This window comes from Passer montanus, unplaced genomic scaffold (assembly GCF_014805655.1).
Source record: "Passer montanus isolate IOZ18808 unplaced genomic scaffold, ASM1480565v1 scaffold11, whole genome shotgun sequence".
Lineage (NCBI taxonomy): Eukaryota > Metazoa > Chordata > Aves > Passeriformes > Passeridae > Passer > Passer montanus.
The window spans coordinates 7,813,167-7,828,224 of record NW_024357613.1 but is presented as its reverse complement, the minus strand read 5'-3'; the positions used below and the strand labels follow the sequence as shown (position 1 = coordinate 7,828,224).

The window sequence follows — 15,058 nt, the reverse complement described above, 5'->3', positions numbered from 1 at the left end:
AACAACAATGCAGCATGTTAGGATAATTAGCTATTTTAAGAAAACATGTTTGCTGTCAATTGGCTTCCAGCAGCTTTGCTGCCAGTTGGCATATTTTCTGGTTACCTAAATACAGAAGTCAGCTGGGTGGCATGTTCTCCTCCTGACCCTGTTTGGCAGCCTTCTATCATGTACTGTACAATGTCTGTAGATATTTTTTTAACTGCAAAAGAAAAATCACAAGATTCACATAGAGCTCTTGAACTGACCATCTGGAGTATGTCTTTCATGAAGACAAAAATTTTTAAATGAGAAAAAAAAGGTTTAATCTTTCTTTGTTGCAAGTGAAATGATTGTGAGAGCACTCAGATTGGCTATAAAGAACAGAATGAGTCATGGGTATGTGCAAAAGTCTTATTTTCACCACCAGTATCCTTTAAACAGATTTTTAAATACACAATGTTTTTTTTAAGTTAAAGCCAAGAGATATACATTTAGAGGAAATAGAGGTTTTATTTAAATATAAGTTCTGTTTATATTCTTTAAGCATTCCTATTTGATTCAAAAGAAAGGTAGTCACAGCATTATATCCTGCTCAAAGCTGTGTGGATATACTCCGTAATTTCAGTGGTAGAGATTGTTCTGAAATGTACCCTAACTGCTTTTTAAGGAAAAAGAAACCTAAAAAACTCAACAACCTCCCCCACTATTTTCTCAATAATTGTTTCCAAAAAATACCCAAGTTGCAAGATACATCTCTTCCTTTATAAAGGTGGAACTGGGCTGCAAGGACTTTTCCAGAAGGGTGTGGCAGAGCCCTGTCCAGGCAGGCAGGGAGCTGGTGGCTACACCAACACAAGACTTCCAGCTCCAATGTGCCAGCTCATTGCCTGGCACATTGCAAGGTGGGTACTCAGCTTTTAGCAGATATGGCTGTGATGGCAAAAAGGGGAAAAAAATTGGTGATGACTGAGCCAATTTTCTAAGCACATCTTGTCCCTGAAAGTATTATAGACCAGAATCAAACAGTACTTTATAAGAGAAAATTCCCAGGAGAAGTGAGAGGTGAATCCAAATTTTGCTTAATGCCTCTCTAGCAGCAAGAAATGGAAATTCTGAACTCAAGTACATTCATTATACAATGGTGGGGTGAAAAGAGTGCTTCATTCCTTAAGTAGCTAAAAATCAAGATGTTCTTGCTACAAAACAAAGCATGCTAAAAGAAGAAAGAAGGCTCAAAGATACCTTCAGAGAGCAACATGCTACTTTTAATCCATTTATAATGCCTCTATGGGGAGAACATACACTAGTCTTATTTGGTCTCAAAACTTTAGGGGGTAGAAAAGTTCCACAATTGCTAATGGAGGAGATTACATAGGAAGGATGGGGGAAAAAGGAAAGGCCTTCAGATTCCTGAGAAGTTGATTAGTTCATTAGAGAGTTAAATGAGGCAGGACTTCCCTGCCTGAGAGGCAGAAGTCCCAGACCAGTTAATGAAAAAAAAAAAAAGCCTCATTCAGTTTAGCCAGACAGATTGTTTTATTCACCTCATCTGAGAGTCTTAAATACTGGGATTAAAGATGCTCAGCAGTGCAGAAATCTTGCAGGCGTGGAGAGATATACTTAAAGCAAACAAACAGCTCACCTTGCAGCTCATTAACCAGTACCAAGCACTTCAACACAGCTGGGAGAACCAAGTCTATGTCACACAGTTCAGTGCTCTGGCTTCTCTGAAGTACTTCAAGAATGAAAGCAAGAACAGAGGCCAAGCGAGGAGGTGGAGCATGCCCTTTGAACTGCAGGTAGTTTTCCCTGGGAAGACAAAGCAAGCCAGAACAAAGTCTATGATTTGTTTTTTTGTTTTTTTTCACATAATGCAAGCACCATATACCTGTTTTTTTTTTTCACGTAATGCAAGCACCATATACGTTAAAATAACTGTGATATTTCAGCAGGAGGCCTATTACATAGATTTCTATCTTTATCTAGGCTTAAATAATGGCTTCTATTTATCTTAGTCGTAGCAATGACTCCCAGTTTGTCAGAGGACAGTGATATCTTCTGACTCTTCTGTTCAGAAAGGAGTGAGAAATAAAAGCCATCATAATTACAGATAAAAACCCAAGTGTGACTATTAAAAGCTAAATACAAAGGGAGCTTCATAATATAATTGAATTCATGAAGGAATCAAGATTCTAAAATCCTAAACCAACATGCATAATACAACTGTTAATTAATAACATTATTTAGCTTTATGTGCTTTTGCAAACTCACAATCATACTTGTTGTAACAGCTCTGCTGTTACACCGGTACTGTTATTTAATTTTTGTAAACAGTATGTTGTAACAGGACAGCCAATGACTGATTTTGTTCTGTCAGAATTAACACAAACATCTCCAATATAAAATCTGGCACGAGGATAAAAGGTGACCTGTCAATCTGCGACAAGAGCAAATTTCAACATCACACACATGGAGTGTTCCAATTTTTAACATATTGATTTGTTCATTTTCTGCAAAAGAATACAAGAATATGAACTACTGTTGGTTTGGCACCACAAATTAATGGAATCTGAAGACAGTAAGTTTTGCAGGTGAAAGAGAACACAGCATTTATTTATCAGTCAGCAAGAGCACTCCCAGAACCTTCAAAAAAACATTTTAAGTTATTAAATATTAGGTACTGTTATCTACTCAAACAAGGCACATATGTTGGCTGAGCAATACGTCAATTAAAAACCAGCATCCTTATTAAAAACTCAAGAGTGCTTCTACAACTTTTAAATTAAATGTGACTTCATTGCACTGCTCCAGAGCACTGGTGTGACTTGGCAATTGAAAGCTGTGACACTCACAGTTCTTGTATCATGTGGTCTGTCTTACTTTAATATTAGCAACTCTGAAATCTTCTGTCTCATTAATTACTCTGAAAATTTCCCACAATTTTTTTGTGTGTTCTTCTACTACAACAGCTCTCTGAGCCAGATAGTACAATCCTGATGGTGTGGTTCTCTTTCCCCTCTGCAGCAGTAATACATTCACTGCTTTCATACAGCAAAGAGGCAAACAAACTACACCTGTTTGTGTACAGACTCCGTGACTGCCTCAGGACCACCCAGCATTTGCAAACCAGAGTGCTGCTCAGTTCTAACACATTCTTCCCAGACCACTAAGGAATGTTTCACATCTTAAAAATCACCAAGTGCCATTACACCTTCAGAACAGTCCACTCTCAATCCCCATGTTCACATATGCATGCACACATTCAAAAATTATTTTAATGAGATGACAAAGTTTGGGTATCCAAAAACATGTCAGAACTAAGATTGCAAAATCTTAACTGACTCCTTTAATAGGTGATAATACAGGCTTTACTTTCAGGATTGCCTATCATATTTACCTAAGATCAACAGTGACATTCTTATTCTGATCAACATGTGTACCCACTCTTTTAACAAATAAAGATCCAATTATGGTGGATATAGGCCTGTATTTGAGGGGGTTGAAATCCTTTCCCAACATGGAAAAACAGTACAGATTGTTCGCTATCCTGCAGTACATAAAACAAGTGTCAGCCTCTCAGCAGCAGGAACAGAGATTGCTGTTGACATCATGTGAGTGGTGACAGCACAGTGAACAAATACTGTCTCCTTGCTTGTCTTCCTGTTCCCACACCCCCAGTTTTCCACGTCCCCTGGGCAGCTGGCACACCTGTGTATGCTCTGACACTTAGAGAGCAACAAGGCCCCCCATGCACAGGTAACTGTGGCAGCTCTAAGCACTACAACTCTGTACCCCTAAATACAGCCTGAGACACACACATGATGATGTCTATTGGAGCATAATTTTTCTAGAAAAGGACTTGCATTTCACATGACCTCCAGCAATATTTTTTGTTGTTGCCTAGGACTTTTATCCTTAATTACTCTCTCACAAATCATTCCAATTTCACTCTCCTGATACATAAACACTGTCCTCCCTTTGCTCCCTGCCCAGCAACTCCCAGGCTCTTCCAAGAGCCACACCATCAGCTGAGAGGAAAGCAGAGGCCTGAGCTCATGAGCTATTTGTGAAATCTGAATCTGAAACCTGAGTAAGTGATGTTTTATACCCCACTGGTCCTTACCTTATGACATGCCAGGTGGTCTTGCGCAGACGGAGCAGCTGGGGGGCTGTGATGGAGCTGCCCAAAGCAGTGAGCAGAGGATGCTGCCCGGCACCGGCCACAGTCGGGGAGGAAGGCAGGAATCGTCCAAAATAATGGCGAATGATGCTCCCAAGAAGTTGATTTAAATAGGCACCCTGTGTTTGGGACTGACAACATATGAAGGACAGGCCCTGTAGAAGAAAATTTTAGAAAGTGAGGAATTAAATAATTTTTTACCAATACAGTTGAATAAATCTTTAACAACTGTATGCTAAACACTCACTACATGCTGTGTAAACTGCTGCACACAGTAACTATGCCTGACAAACAAGCACTGCTGATTTGCTGCAGACATGATGATCTGCAAATGAAGACAGAGGCAGGCAAGGCTTGCAAAGGAGAGAAAAATCTTTCACTACACTAATACATTGGAAGATAAGCTTTGGGACATGCAAGCTCCCCTTCAAATCCAAAATAAAATTGTGGCATTTCAGACCTGAAAAAGCTTCTGTGCCCAAAAGCTTCTCATTTCTGTTTTAAATCCTGCACATGATCTAACAAAGTATGTTAATCAGGTAAGATTTAAGATGGGACAGAAAGAATAAATACCTCATCTACTCATAAAGGACTGTGTGAATTTTTTGAAATTATTGTATAAATGATACAGCAGAAAAATGAGCACTTAGAATTGAGCTCCAACAAGAAATGATTTGCTCATAGTAGGAACAAATTAGGGTAAATTAGGCACCATTTATAAGGGATTTAGAGGAGGTTTTAAACTCTGTTTAAGATAAGGCTAAAACTGCTGTGATTTATCCAATATAAGCTATATTGATCCAGAGAAAAATCTATAATGAAAATACTTGCCCAGAAAGTGCTTATCTGAACTCTACCTGTAGTTATAGAACATATATATCTGGTCTATCCCTGAAAAAAAGAGTAGCATTCTTACTGGAATGGGTTCCCATAAGAGAAAGTTAAGAGCTTGTTTCTTTCCCCCTCCTCCAATTACTGAGAGCAAGAAGAACAAATCACTAAGAAAAAAATAAAAAGGTCCCGTGATCTCCTATCTCAAGGGTCACAGTCAGCAGCACAAACAGAAGCCTCTTGAGAACTCAGTTTTCACAATAGTTTTGTCCAACAAGAATAATGGTGTATAACAAGGTCAAGCACAGAGCTCCCTAGACAGCAATTTCAACAGTACTTCAAATTTCCATTAGCATTGCAATCCAGACTCCAGTTTTGATAGGAGGAGTATCTGTCTGAATATTTATGGTTGCTGAGGTAAACTAATGCCCCTAATATAGGAATGAACAGATCAAGCCAAGCTCGTTTTTTTCCTCAGCTATGGAAAAAGTGTATTTCTTCTGCTTTTTGTATAGAAGTCAAAAACCCCCCATTTTTTGACTCCCCCGTGTGAACATGACAGAACATTCAGGGAAAAAAATTAATAAAATAAAAATAAAAAAGCAGGCTGAGGCATAGTTGAGCGTCTTGAAATGCTGAGTTCCCACTTCTGGTTCCACAGGAAACATGAGATTTCAAGAAATGTGGTGCCTGAAGACTTGGTGACTCTCTTAAATGCAGACTTCGCTTAAGGGTTTTACCTCCCATACTTTTAGGGTTCCTTGAGAATTCTGGCAAGTCTCAATGATAAAAACCACACTTTCTGAACTGAGGCTTTGAGTAAAACTTCAGATTTTCCCCTCCTTTAGTGTACATAGAGTATATTATTGTAGGAAAAACCTGCTGCTGCTGTATCATTCTTAAAAAAGGAAGTCTGCTGCTTCTTGGCAAGTAGCAGACTCAGAGACTGTTAGAGATTACAGACTATTTAGTGTGTAAACTTAAGTGTTTGATGTTTTCAGTAAGATACTGCAGTAGGCATAAAGAAGAGTTGCCTGTGCTTTCTGTAGTAAAGCTCATACAAAAAGACGGAATGTATTCCATAACCCATAATCCAAATACCAAAACTGGCCTTAGTGTTTTAACACTAAAAGAACCCAGACATTCATGACAAAGTGTATTAATTTATTGAATAAAAGGGACACAAAGAACATCACAACCTTAGAGGCTACCTGCAGGAATACATGAAGGCAGCACCTCTGAAGAACTAACAATGACAGCTGCTAAAAGGAGACAGTTCTTCCAACTGAGGATCAACAAATGATACACAGTATCAAGAAGACATCAGTTATTAACTAGTAAGAGTTACTGTTTTTAAGAATGATCCTAGACTTATTAAATGGTTGCAATAAAACAAAAAGAATATTAGAATTTAGATATCTGAGGGAATGCTGACTAATTTTTGCAGGTCTAATAATTTCATTTCAAAGTGAACCAACAAGCCTAGCCTGATCCTTCATAAAAGCATTTTTGTTTTTTTGGGCTGAAATATATTGATTTGGAAACTGCATCCCAAAAAAATTAGAAAAGAACTTGGATTTCTCTCTTGGACAAAAAGACCTACTGACTTCAGGTCAAAACTGTGTTCTTTATTTTGGACTCCTCCTTTTCTTTACATAGTGCAGACACCAACAGACCTCCATAAGGTCTGACAACACCCTATCCCACGTGGCACAAGGCATGAATTACCAACACTGCACAGCAGGTGCAAATCTCCAGCTACAATGGCAAAACATCCTAGGTAGTGCTGGCCAAGGATGTGATTGCAAGGTAATCTCACAGAAATGTCTTCTTTTAAATCCCACCAGTAATTAAGCAAGATGAAGGAAGCTATCATTCAAATTAGAGAAAAAAGAAACACATGTGAACTGGACTGCAATTCTGGACCAGAGAATTGAAATCAATCCCATCAGACCCCCAGGACAATCCCTACAAAGCAAATGGACTTTAAAGGGTTGATAGGGTTGCTTTCTTTTCTTTAACTATGCTCCTCAACCATCTTCTGAGGTTAAGATTTAAAAAAAAAAAGACATTTTAAGGGGAGCAGAGAAGCATGACATCATCTGCTCTTCATTTCAGCAGAAAGGCAACGGATTCCTGTGTGTGTTCACTGCAGGAACCTTTTGTGGCCAGAGCTGCCTCTTCTGATTTATCTGTATATCTGTAAATCACCTGTGGAGAGCAAAGAACCGATTAGTGTGGATTACTGGAACTATTCACTGCAGAAATGCCAAGCTACCTAATGATGACTTACACTGTAAGTCCCGCTGTTGGAATAAATCTGCTGTCCACCAATTAATGCTGTACAATTCCTATTAAATACATATTATAATTCACAAAATGTACTAATAAGCTTGCTCAAATACCGGACCACAGATGTGGCTCATGGGAGGGCTTTTAAGGTCTGATCTCTTGACAAATGCTGAGCCTGCACAGGGCCATTAAAATCACTGGGAAATGCATGGGGCAAGCACAGAATGAAGCTCTTTTGCCATTCTCAGTATTTAGACAGAAATCAACAAATCTTCTGTATTTGGACAGAATTAACACTGATAAATCAAGCAGGGTATCTTACCTTCCCTGTCCTTATATATACAGTCCTTATTCCATGCACCCACACTGTATTCTGCAAGATAGATTTAAACTAATATTTCTTCTCCAAAACAAGTTTCTTACACTGCTTCAGTCTTTTCCCATATTACTGGTAAATGTATACTAAAATTCCTCCAAACCATTCACCAAGAAATCCATCAAGAGCAATATTGGTCTGAAACTTCCTATGATAGGTTTTAGCAATGCACTACCACACAAATCAACTAAACTTCTTTTTGCAGTAGTGAAATACCTATGGTACAGCATTACACACCTATCTATCTATCTATCTATCTCATAATGAGGAACAGTCCCATACAATTTTAAAATGGCTGTTCATTCATATTCTTCCTGATTTACTTTCCAAAGTCAGTCATTCAAGCAATTCTGAGGGCAATTTTTATATCTCAATAAAAATCTTTCTTAGGTCATAAAGTATTATCAAAACACATGTACAGTGAAAGAAATAGTACCCAAACAGTAACCCTTTAGGCAAGATAAAAATCCCAAAAAAATAGTTTAAAAGTCACTAGAGCTAAGCTATTTTAACAAGGCAGCATCAGTGACTGAGTTTGAAAAAAAATCTTGATAAGCTCCCTGTAGAGACCAGAACAGCTGCCCAAAAACTGTCAAAAGGCAGGGTTCTAGCCCAGAGTTCTACATAAGCACAAACATAACAAGTAAACACAGTCAGTCTGAACTGAGGAGAGAGAAATGCAACATCCAGTCTTAATTACTGCCTTTGACAGTTATGTGTGCTTGTGTAATATTAAACAAATTTGAAGGTTTGGGGTGCTGAAGGACGGTGAAATACAGCCACTGGTTCTGATGAAATGTGTAGTAATAAACTCCATTACCTGAAGAGAGGGAGCTTTGTATGTTGTCCTAAAAGATGAAAATATTCAGGAATTCTAGAGGATTTCATAGAATTGTTGCATCAGTGGATATGTAAAATAAACTGCTACTAGGACTGACTTCAAACCCCTTTAAAACCCACAAAAAAGATCAAGTAAACCACGTTAAGATTAGCTGTTAAAAACTCTGGAAAGAGGGAAGTTTTTTCAGGTCATTGCTAGCAAAACTAAAATGTTTTCCGAGACCCGCAGCAGCTTTTTGAGCAAAACAGGAAAAGCCTACACTGTAGGAACTGAAGAAGAAAAAACGATGGAGCCTGAAACTTTTTAGAAGACAAAAGAAAAAAAAATAAAAAGGAAAGGCTGCTGAGTAGAAATTCCACTCAAGGGCTTTTATAGTTTGACTCTGAATAAAGAACTCGCATGTGCAGGAAGATGCTTTTCAAGGTCTCCAAACTCCTGTGTCTTTACTTTCACGTAACTGTGAAAGGATTAAGTTGTAAGCTGGAGTATGAACAGGGACAGATCTACAGAACAATGCTTGTCTAACATTAGGGTAAATTAAGGCTCTTGCACTAAAATACCAGTGCCCTACCTCCACAAATGAGCACCAGGCACAGGGCAGCTACCCTGTGGTAGGAGGTTAGTCAAGGTGTGGTTATTTCCAAAGAATTCTCCACCTTCCCTTCCACACACTGTTTTACCACTTTTCTGATACGCCCACTTGGGGTTTTGGGTTTTGTTTTGTGAGGCTAGTTACTATTTGATTCAAATCACAAATTGCTGTTCACAGAATCATTAAAGCAAATTAAATGGGAATGTGGATGGCAGTAAAAGGGAATGAATGTAGCTTTAAGCCAACTGTGAAACAATAACTTGGGATGTCAGAGAGTGCCTAGAATCCATTCAATCTCAAATGATCTCAGAAGAGTTATTTTTTTGTTGTTGTTTTTAAACTGATCATGAAATATTTTTGTTTTGAGTTGATTCTAAATTGGACTTTTCCCACTTTTCCACAGGAAAGAGAAGGAAGTATTTTTGAATAAATGAAGCATTTTGAAACATTTAAAATATTGGAACCTTGTAACTACAAGCTATTAATAAAATACAAAAGCTCATATTGAATCAGGAAAAATAACTCATGAATTCTCCTCTTTTCTCCCCAAAAGTGTTTATCAAATTAAACAATTACTTGTTTTCTAGAAGCAGTGTTTGTCTAAAATATTTTGTCACACAAGATCATCTAGCATAGCTGGAAAGCACATGGACAATGCAGCAGTGATGAAGGGTATGAAAGTGAGGTCTGGAAGTCAGAATCTGGCAAATAAAACAGGAAACAAGGGTACACAACATTCAAGACTTGAAAACCAACTCAAGTGGTTTCAGCTGAAGACTACATTTGCCTATGCAGGCTCCAGAGAAACTGGCTCTACAATTGAAATACTAAATTCGCAAACAGACACTCACAGTCCATGCTAATACCATTGTCCAGATGGCCCTACATGTACACAGCTTCTGAAAATACCTACAGAGCAATAAAGCAAAACATACTGTGCAGAGCATTGCATAACCATATTCATTTCCATATGACATGCCTTCGATCACAGTGAACTGCTTCTGAAACTAATAAATTTAAGTGATGTTTACAATGTCACCACCACTGAATTGTTTCACAATACAATCCTGCAAAGCATTAAGACTGCAGTCAAAATGAAGACTAAGAGAGAAGGGAAAATGGTAAGCAAAAAAGACAAAGATTTACAAGGAAAACATGTCAACTTATTTATTTAAAAATACATTCTTTTCTCTTTCTCACCAACAGAAATTAGTCTCTTTCTACAGCATCAACAAGCCTTACAGAGTTTCAAGAGTGACAGGGTAACTGAATGAAGAGTAGGACGAATAATAGGGAAGAAGGCTTCAGTCATGCAATCAATATGCAGCAGGAATCTGATTTAGCAAAACATATTTTCCAAGTATTAAGACAAATCAGTGGCATAATACACCAAGGATTTCATTTTGTTCCTAAGAGCAACCAAAAAAAGGGATATCTCATTTATAGCTATCTACAGTTAGCCAAGTCAAGGATGATTTAAAATATTTGTTCTGTCATCTTAACAATTTTCTCACTCCATATTATAATTACTTGATGCACTGTTTGAGAAATCTGTCACACTGGAGACCAGTGTAACCAGCAGGTTGGCTAAAGGCTTTCCATATGCAGTGATGAGACCAGAAGCTCTAGAGTGTACCACAGAATAGCTGCCTGCAATAAGGAAAGCCAAATGGGTGGCAATTTTCCTTTCACTTCTATAAGAAGAAAAATACTTATCTTACTGCTTCAGTAAATTCAGTCAATGCTTGTTCCAACTAGGGAAAAAGAAAACATCCCCTGCAATATTAATACTTTCCTGAAGATTCATTTGTGTGCTGATATTAGAGCTGGGATATTTACCTGGAGATAAAGAGGCAGGCTTTCCTCAATGGCAGACAGCAAAGCCACAGGCAGCTCCTTGTCCTGCTGGAGCACAGAGTGTGGCAGCAGCAAGCAATCCACAATGCGAAACAAGAGTTGCTGTGCCTTGGAAGTAGCCAGTATTGGTGCACAGAACTTTACCAGACATCCTGTTGAAAAAAATTAAAAAAATCCCAAACCAATTTACAGTTAAAAAAAAAAAATTCAGAAAGCCTTAAGAAGCAATTATGTTAAATTAGATAATCTGAGTGTAGCAAAAACAACTGAATTGTCTCACTCCTATGTACTCATTCCATGGCATCCTGTTAAAAAATCCCAGTCAAAACAACTCGAAAGTCCATTTACAGTTCATCAAAATAAAATGCTATATTGATTCAACACAACACAGTCAGAAGTTTTTAGGCAAGTGAAGATGCTTTAGGAAAAGTACAGCAATGCTAAAGATAGGATGAGTCTTAGACCCCTGCAGAAAACTTAATTAAACTTGATCCATAACCCTACTGCAATCAGCACATGTGCACTTGAACATTTACCTTGCTGTGCACATTCATCCCTTTTGCAGAGAAATGCTGCCTTTGCCTTCCCTTTACATTTGTCTAACACCACTGTGGCAACATCACATCAGCAACTACTCACACAGCAATTTAATGTTAGTAAAACATTAAATACCCTTCAAACTACATTTAATTTCAGAAGATTAAAAAGAACGAGGGGCAGCCAGCTCCATTAAGTCTTACCAGGTCTTTGTGGGCTCTCAGTTCACAAACTGAGAGCCTCAGAGAACATCTTTCAGCACAATAATGTATCACTTGCTCAGCTTTGAGCCAGTTTTAAGATTGTTCTTTTGACTTTCAAAAAAAAAAAAAGTAAAAAGGTGTTGATGTGTAAACACCCCAACTTTGAAAAACATCTATATTGCAGGCGAGGTGCAATTTTTCTTGAAAAACTAACTCCATACTCAGAAGTGTTAATACACAAACCACATTAAATAAAACAAGATTGTTATGTAGACATTTTCAACTTTACATTTTATTAGAAGCAAGAAGAAGTTTTCTGGGTTGAAAATACAGGAATATCCTGAGGAAACATGTTTAAGGCTTTGAAAATAATGGAAAATCAAAAGTAGGCTGTTACAAGATATTATTAATCTATAAAAGTCATTCATTATCATCTCTAAAAACAACGCAAAACAACATTAATCTTGTGGAGTGAAAGAAAACACAATGATCAATCATAGAGAAAGAGAACGATCACCTAACAATACTTCTAATAATGTTGTCTAAGCTTCCTGCTTTGAAAGAAACATGGTCATTCCAGCTCAAAGTACTCCTTCTATTATCACTGCTGTGATGTATGGGACAGTACAAGACACAATCTGACTACAGACAGGAGGTGTTTAGATTTGTTAAGTTTTGTGCTTTGTCCTTATAATTTAACAAGCCCACAGAATGTGAAGCAGTAATCGAAATACACTTGAATATTTTTTTTCTTTTAAACCTTCTTTATGTATTCTTAAAAAAAAAAGAAAGGACATTTTCTTGCACACAACAGCATGACTGAAGATTAATAGTTTCCCACTGCAAAGAACAAAAAGGACAATACCAATCTAAAAAGGAAAACACCAATCTAAAATTACTTTCCAAGGCTCCAACTCACATCTGGGTATTTAAAAATGTTTAATTTTATATACATCCTGCGTATCAAAGTATGCTGATCTCACAATATAAAAATTAAGTATTTTTAAAAACTATAGTTCCAGTACATTTGGTGCACCTTCTGCATCTTGCTCATGCTTTCCCTGTGCTACTTAGAATCATGATGTAAACAGTGTGCATGAAATCATTATCTCTGTTTTAAGATACGTAAGGTTTACTCTGTTTTTAAAGGTAAGTGGGTCAGACTGGCACATTCATTGATAATTAAAGCACTCTTCTTTTTCTACCCTATCAGTGGCTCCACTCTTAATGAATAAATGCTAGAATTGTGTTTTAGTAAAATACAGAGTGCTTGTCAAAAAAGGAGTTCCAAAAAAGAAGTGAAGTACATACCTAAGCCAATTTGGCCACTGACATCTCCATATCATATAGCCTGTCATAATACTGCTTATCACAGAATATCCTCAGATGAAAAGGACCCATAAGGATCACCAAGTCCAACTCTCAGCCCTGCACAGGACACCTACCAAAAGTCACACCATGTGCCTGAGAGCACTGTCCAAACACTTTTTGAACTCTGTCAGGCTGGTGCTGTGACCACTTCCCTGGAGAGCCTGTTACAGTGCCCAATTCCCCCCGCCACGTGAAAAACCTTTTCCTAAACTCCCTAAAACCATAGTTTTAAACTCTACCTCACCCCTCCATATTGGCCCTAAAAAAATCTGCCTACAGTTTGCTGAATTCTATGACTCCTTGGCAGCACTTCCACTTCCACCTTAACTATAGAGTGACTGAAAAAACCCATTCAAATAAGCGACTAGTACAGTGTTTTCTTTGGTGAGTCAGGCTATGCCCCATAGCCTGGATACCTAACACCAAAGCTGCATGTTGTCTCAATCCACATGGCTCAAAACTTGGAACTCTTTCAGAAGGGTGTACGCCTACTTGTATGTTCTACAGGAAGAACTCAGAGCTCATCACTTCTGTTTAAAATGAGTGGGCAGAGGAAGGAAATAAGAAGAGACCTTATACAAAGAGATCTCATGACCCTCTCTGGGAAGAGCAGATCCACTGTGGGTATAAATTGCTGTAACTTCAGGAACTGCTATGTCTTATGACAATCCTCACTGCAGCTAAAGAGCCAGAAACCAGTTCTTGTCACTGTTTCTGAGTTTGTTTAGGTAGAACAGGTAGTTTTCAGTAATGAATGATACAAATCATCTTACTTTTGAAAAATACTGATTTGCAGGGGTAATTAAAAAAACCTCATAAACAAGAAGCACAAGGAAGTTAGACATCAGGATCTAGAGAAAATCTGGAAAAAAAAAATCTAACTGTAGCATCTTGGTGACTTTCCTTTCTCAAACATTAAATATGATAGAGCACATATATATCTGGATAGTATAGAGGGGAAAGAAGTACTATAAATTTATTTTACTTATTCTTTAAAACTACTTCCTAAAAGGTAAGAGGTGTAAAATAATTACCTATGATCCAGTATGTAAGCTGCAGACCTTCTGGAGGTCCTTTTGCCTTCAGATAGGGTTTTACGTACTTTAACACATCACCCAAATACTCCAGAGTCTTTGCTACCATGGCAGATTTCTCAGGGAGTGTCTGAAGACCACTGTAAGTTCTACCAACAGCCTGAGAAATCAAAAACATTGAAATAAATATAAATCAGTCTCTCATGAGACTTTTGTGAGTAATTTCTTTTTCAGCACTCTAAATCTGATAAATAGTCTCTTTTCACTGAAATTGTCCTATGAAACTAACACAGGGTAGATGTACAGTACCTTAATGAACTGGACAAGAGAATTTTTCGGGTCTTGCTTGAAAACTGACTGTCCAATATTAGCCTTCAAAAGAATGTTTTCTACTTCTGAGAGTTTAAAAATCAGTCTTGTCATTTCTGTCAGCTGCTCCATGTAGGCTTTTCCTGATAATTACAAGAGAGCACATCAGTAAATACAGTGTACAGTTATGCTTTTATATTTAATTTAGTCCCAAAATCATGAAGTGAAGCATTATTTTAGAATACCTAAAACACAAGTATTTGGCAAACAACTGCATCTCTCCAGACAAATAAAATAATTCCAAACCAGTTATTTTTCTGATATAATTTATAAGAGAATAAAGAGTTTTAAGTATGGCTAAACAAGCTGATGGCTTTCTTTTTTTTTTTTTTTTCAAAATCTGCAAAATGTGTATGAGAAATAGTGACTGGAAGACATGTTCTATAGATAATGAGAAATGCAGTGGTTTTAGAAGAAGGGATGAAGTATTGCTCTAAGAAAGCAAAGTATCCAGTGTAAAAAAAGGGAAGAATTAATTGCGCTAGATTCCCCCACCCCTCCCTTTTTTTTTTCCTTTTAGGCCATTCACAGCATGATTTCTGACTATTTACTTCAGATTTTCAATTTTTTTAGAGCAGTTTCTCCATGGGGGA

At 37.6% G+C, this 15,058-nt stretch overlaps 1 protein-coding gene across 1 annotated transcript in view; it reads right to left on the bottom strand.

Moving 5' to 3' along the window:
- Nucleotides 1-15,058, bottom strand: part of MMS22L (MMS22 like, DNA repair protein) — an 89,981-nt gene that overhangs the window by 3,998 nt on the left and 70,925 nt on the right. The window contains exons 18-23 of the mRNA XM_039728627.1: nucleotides 14,406-14,548; nucleotides 14,097-14,256; nucleotides 10,934-11,103; nucleotides 4,106-4,317; nucleotides 1,625-1,791; nucleotides 106-202 (exon numbers count right to left, since the gene is read on the bottom strand). Of these exons, the coding sequence (XP_039584561.1) occupies nucleotides 106-202; nucleotides 1,625-1,791; nucleotides 4,106-4,317; nucleotides 10,934-11,103; nucleotides 14,097-14,256; nucleotides 14,406-14,548 (949 nt within the window). The remainder of the gene's footprint in view (nucleotides 1-105; nucleotides 203-1,624; nucleotides 1,792-4,105; nucleotides 4,318-10,933; nucleotides 11,104-14,096; nucleotides 14,257-14,405; nucleotides 14,549-15,058) is intronic.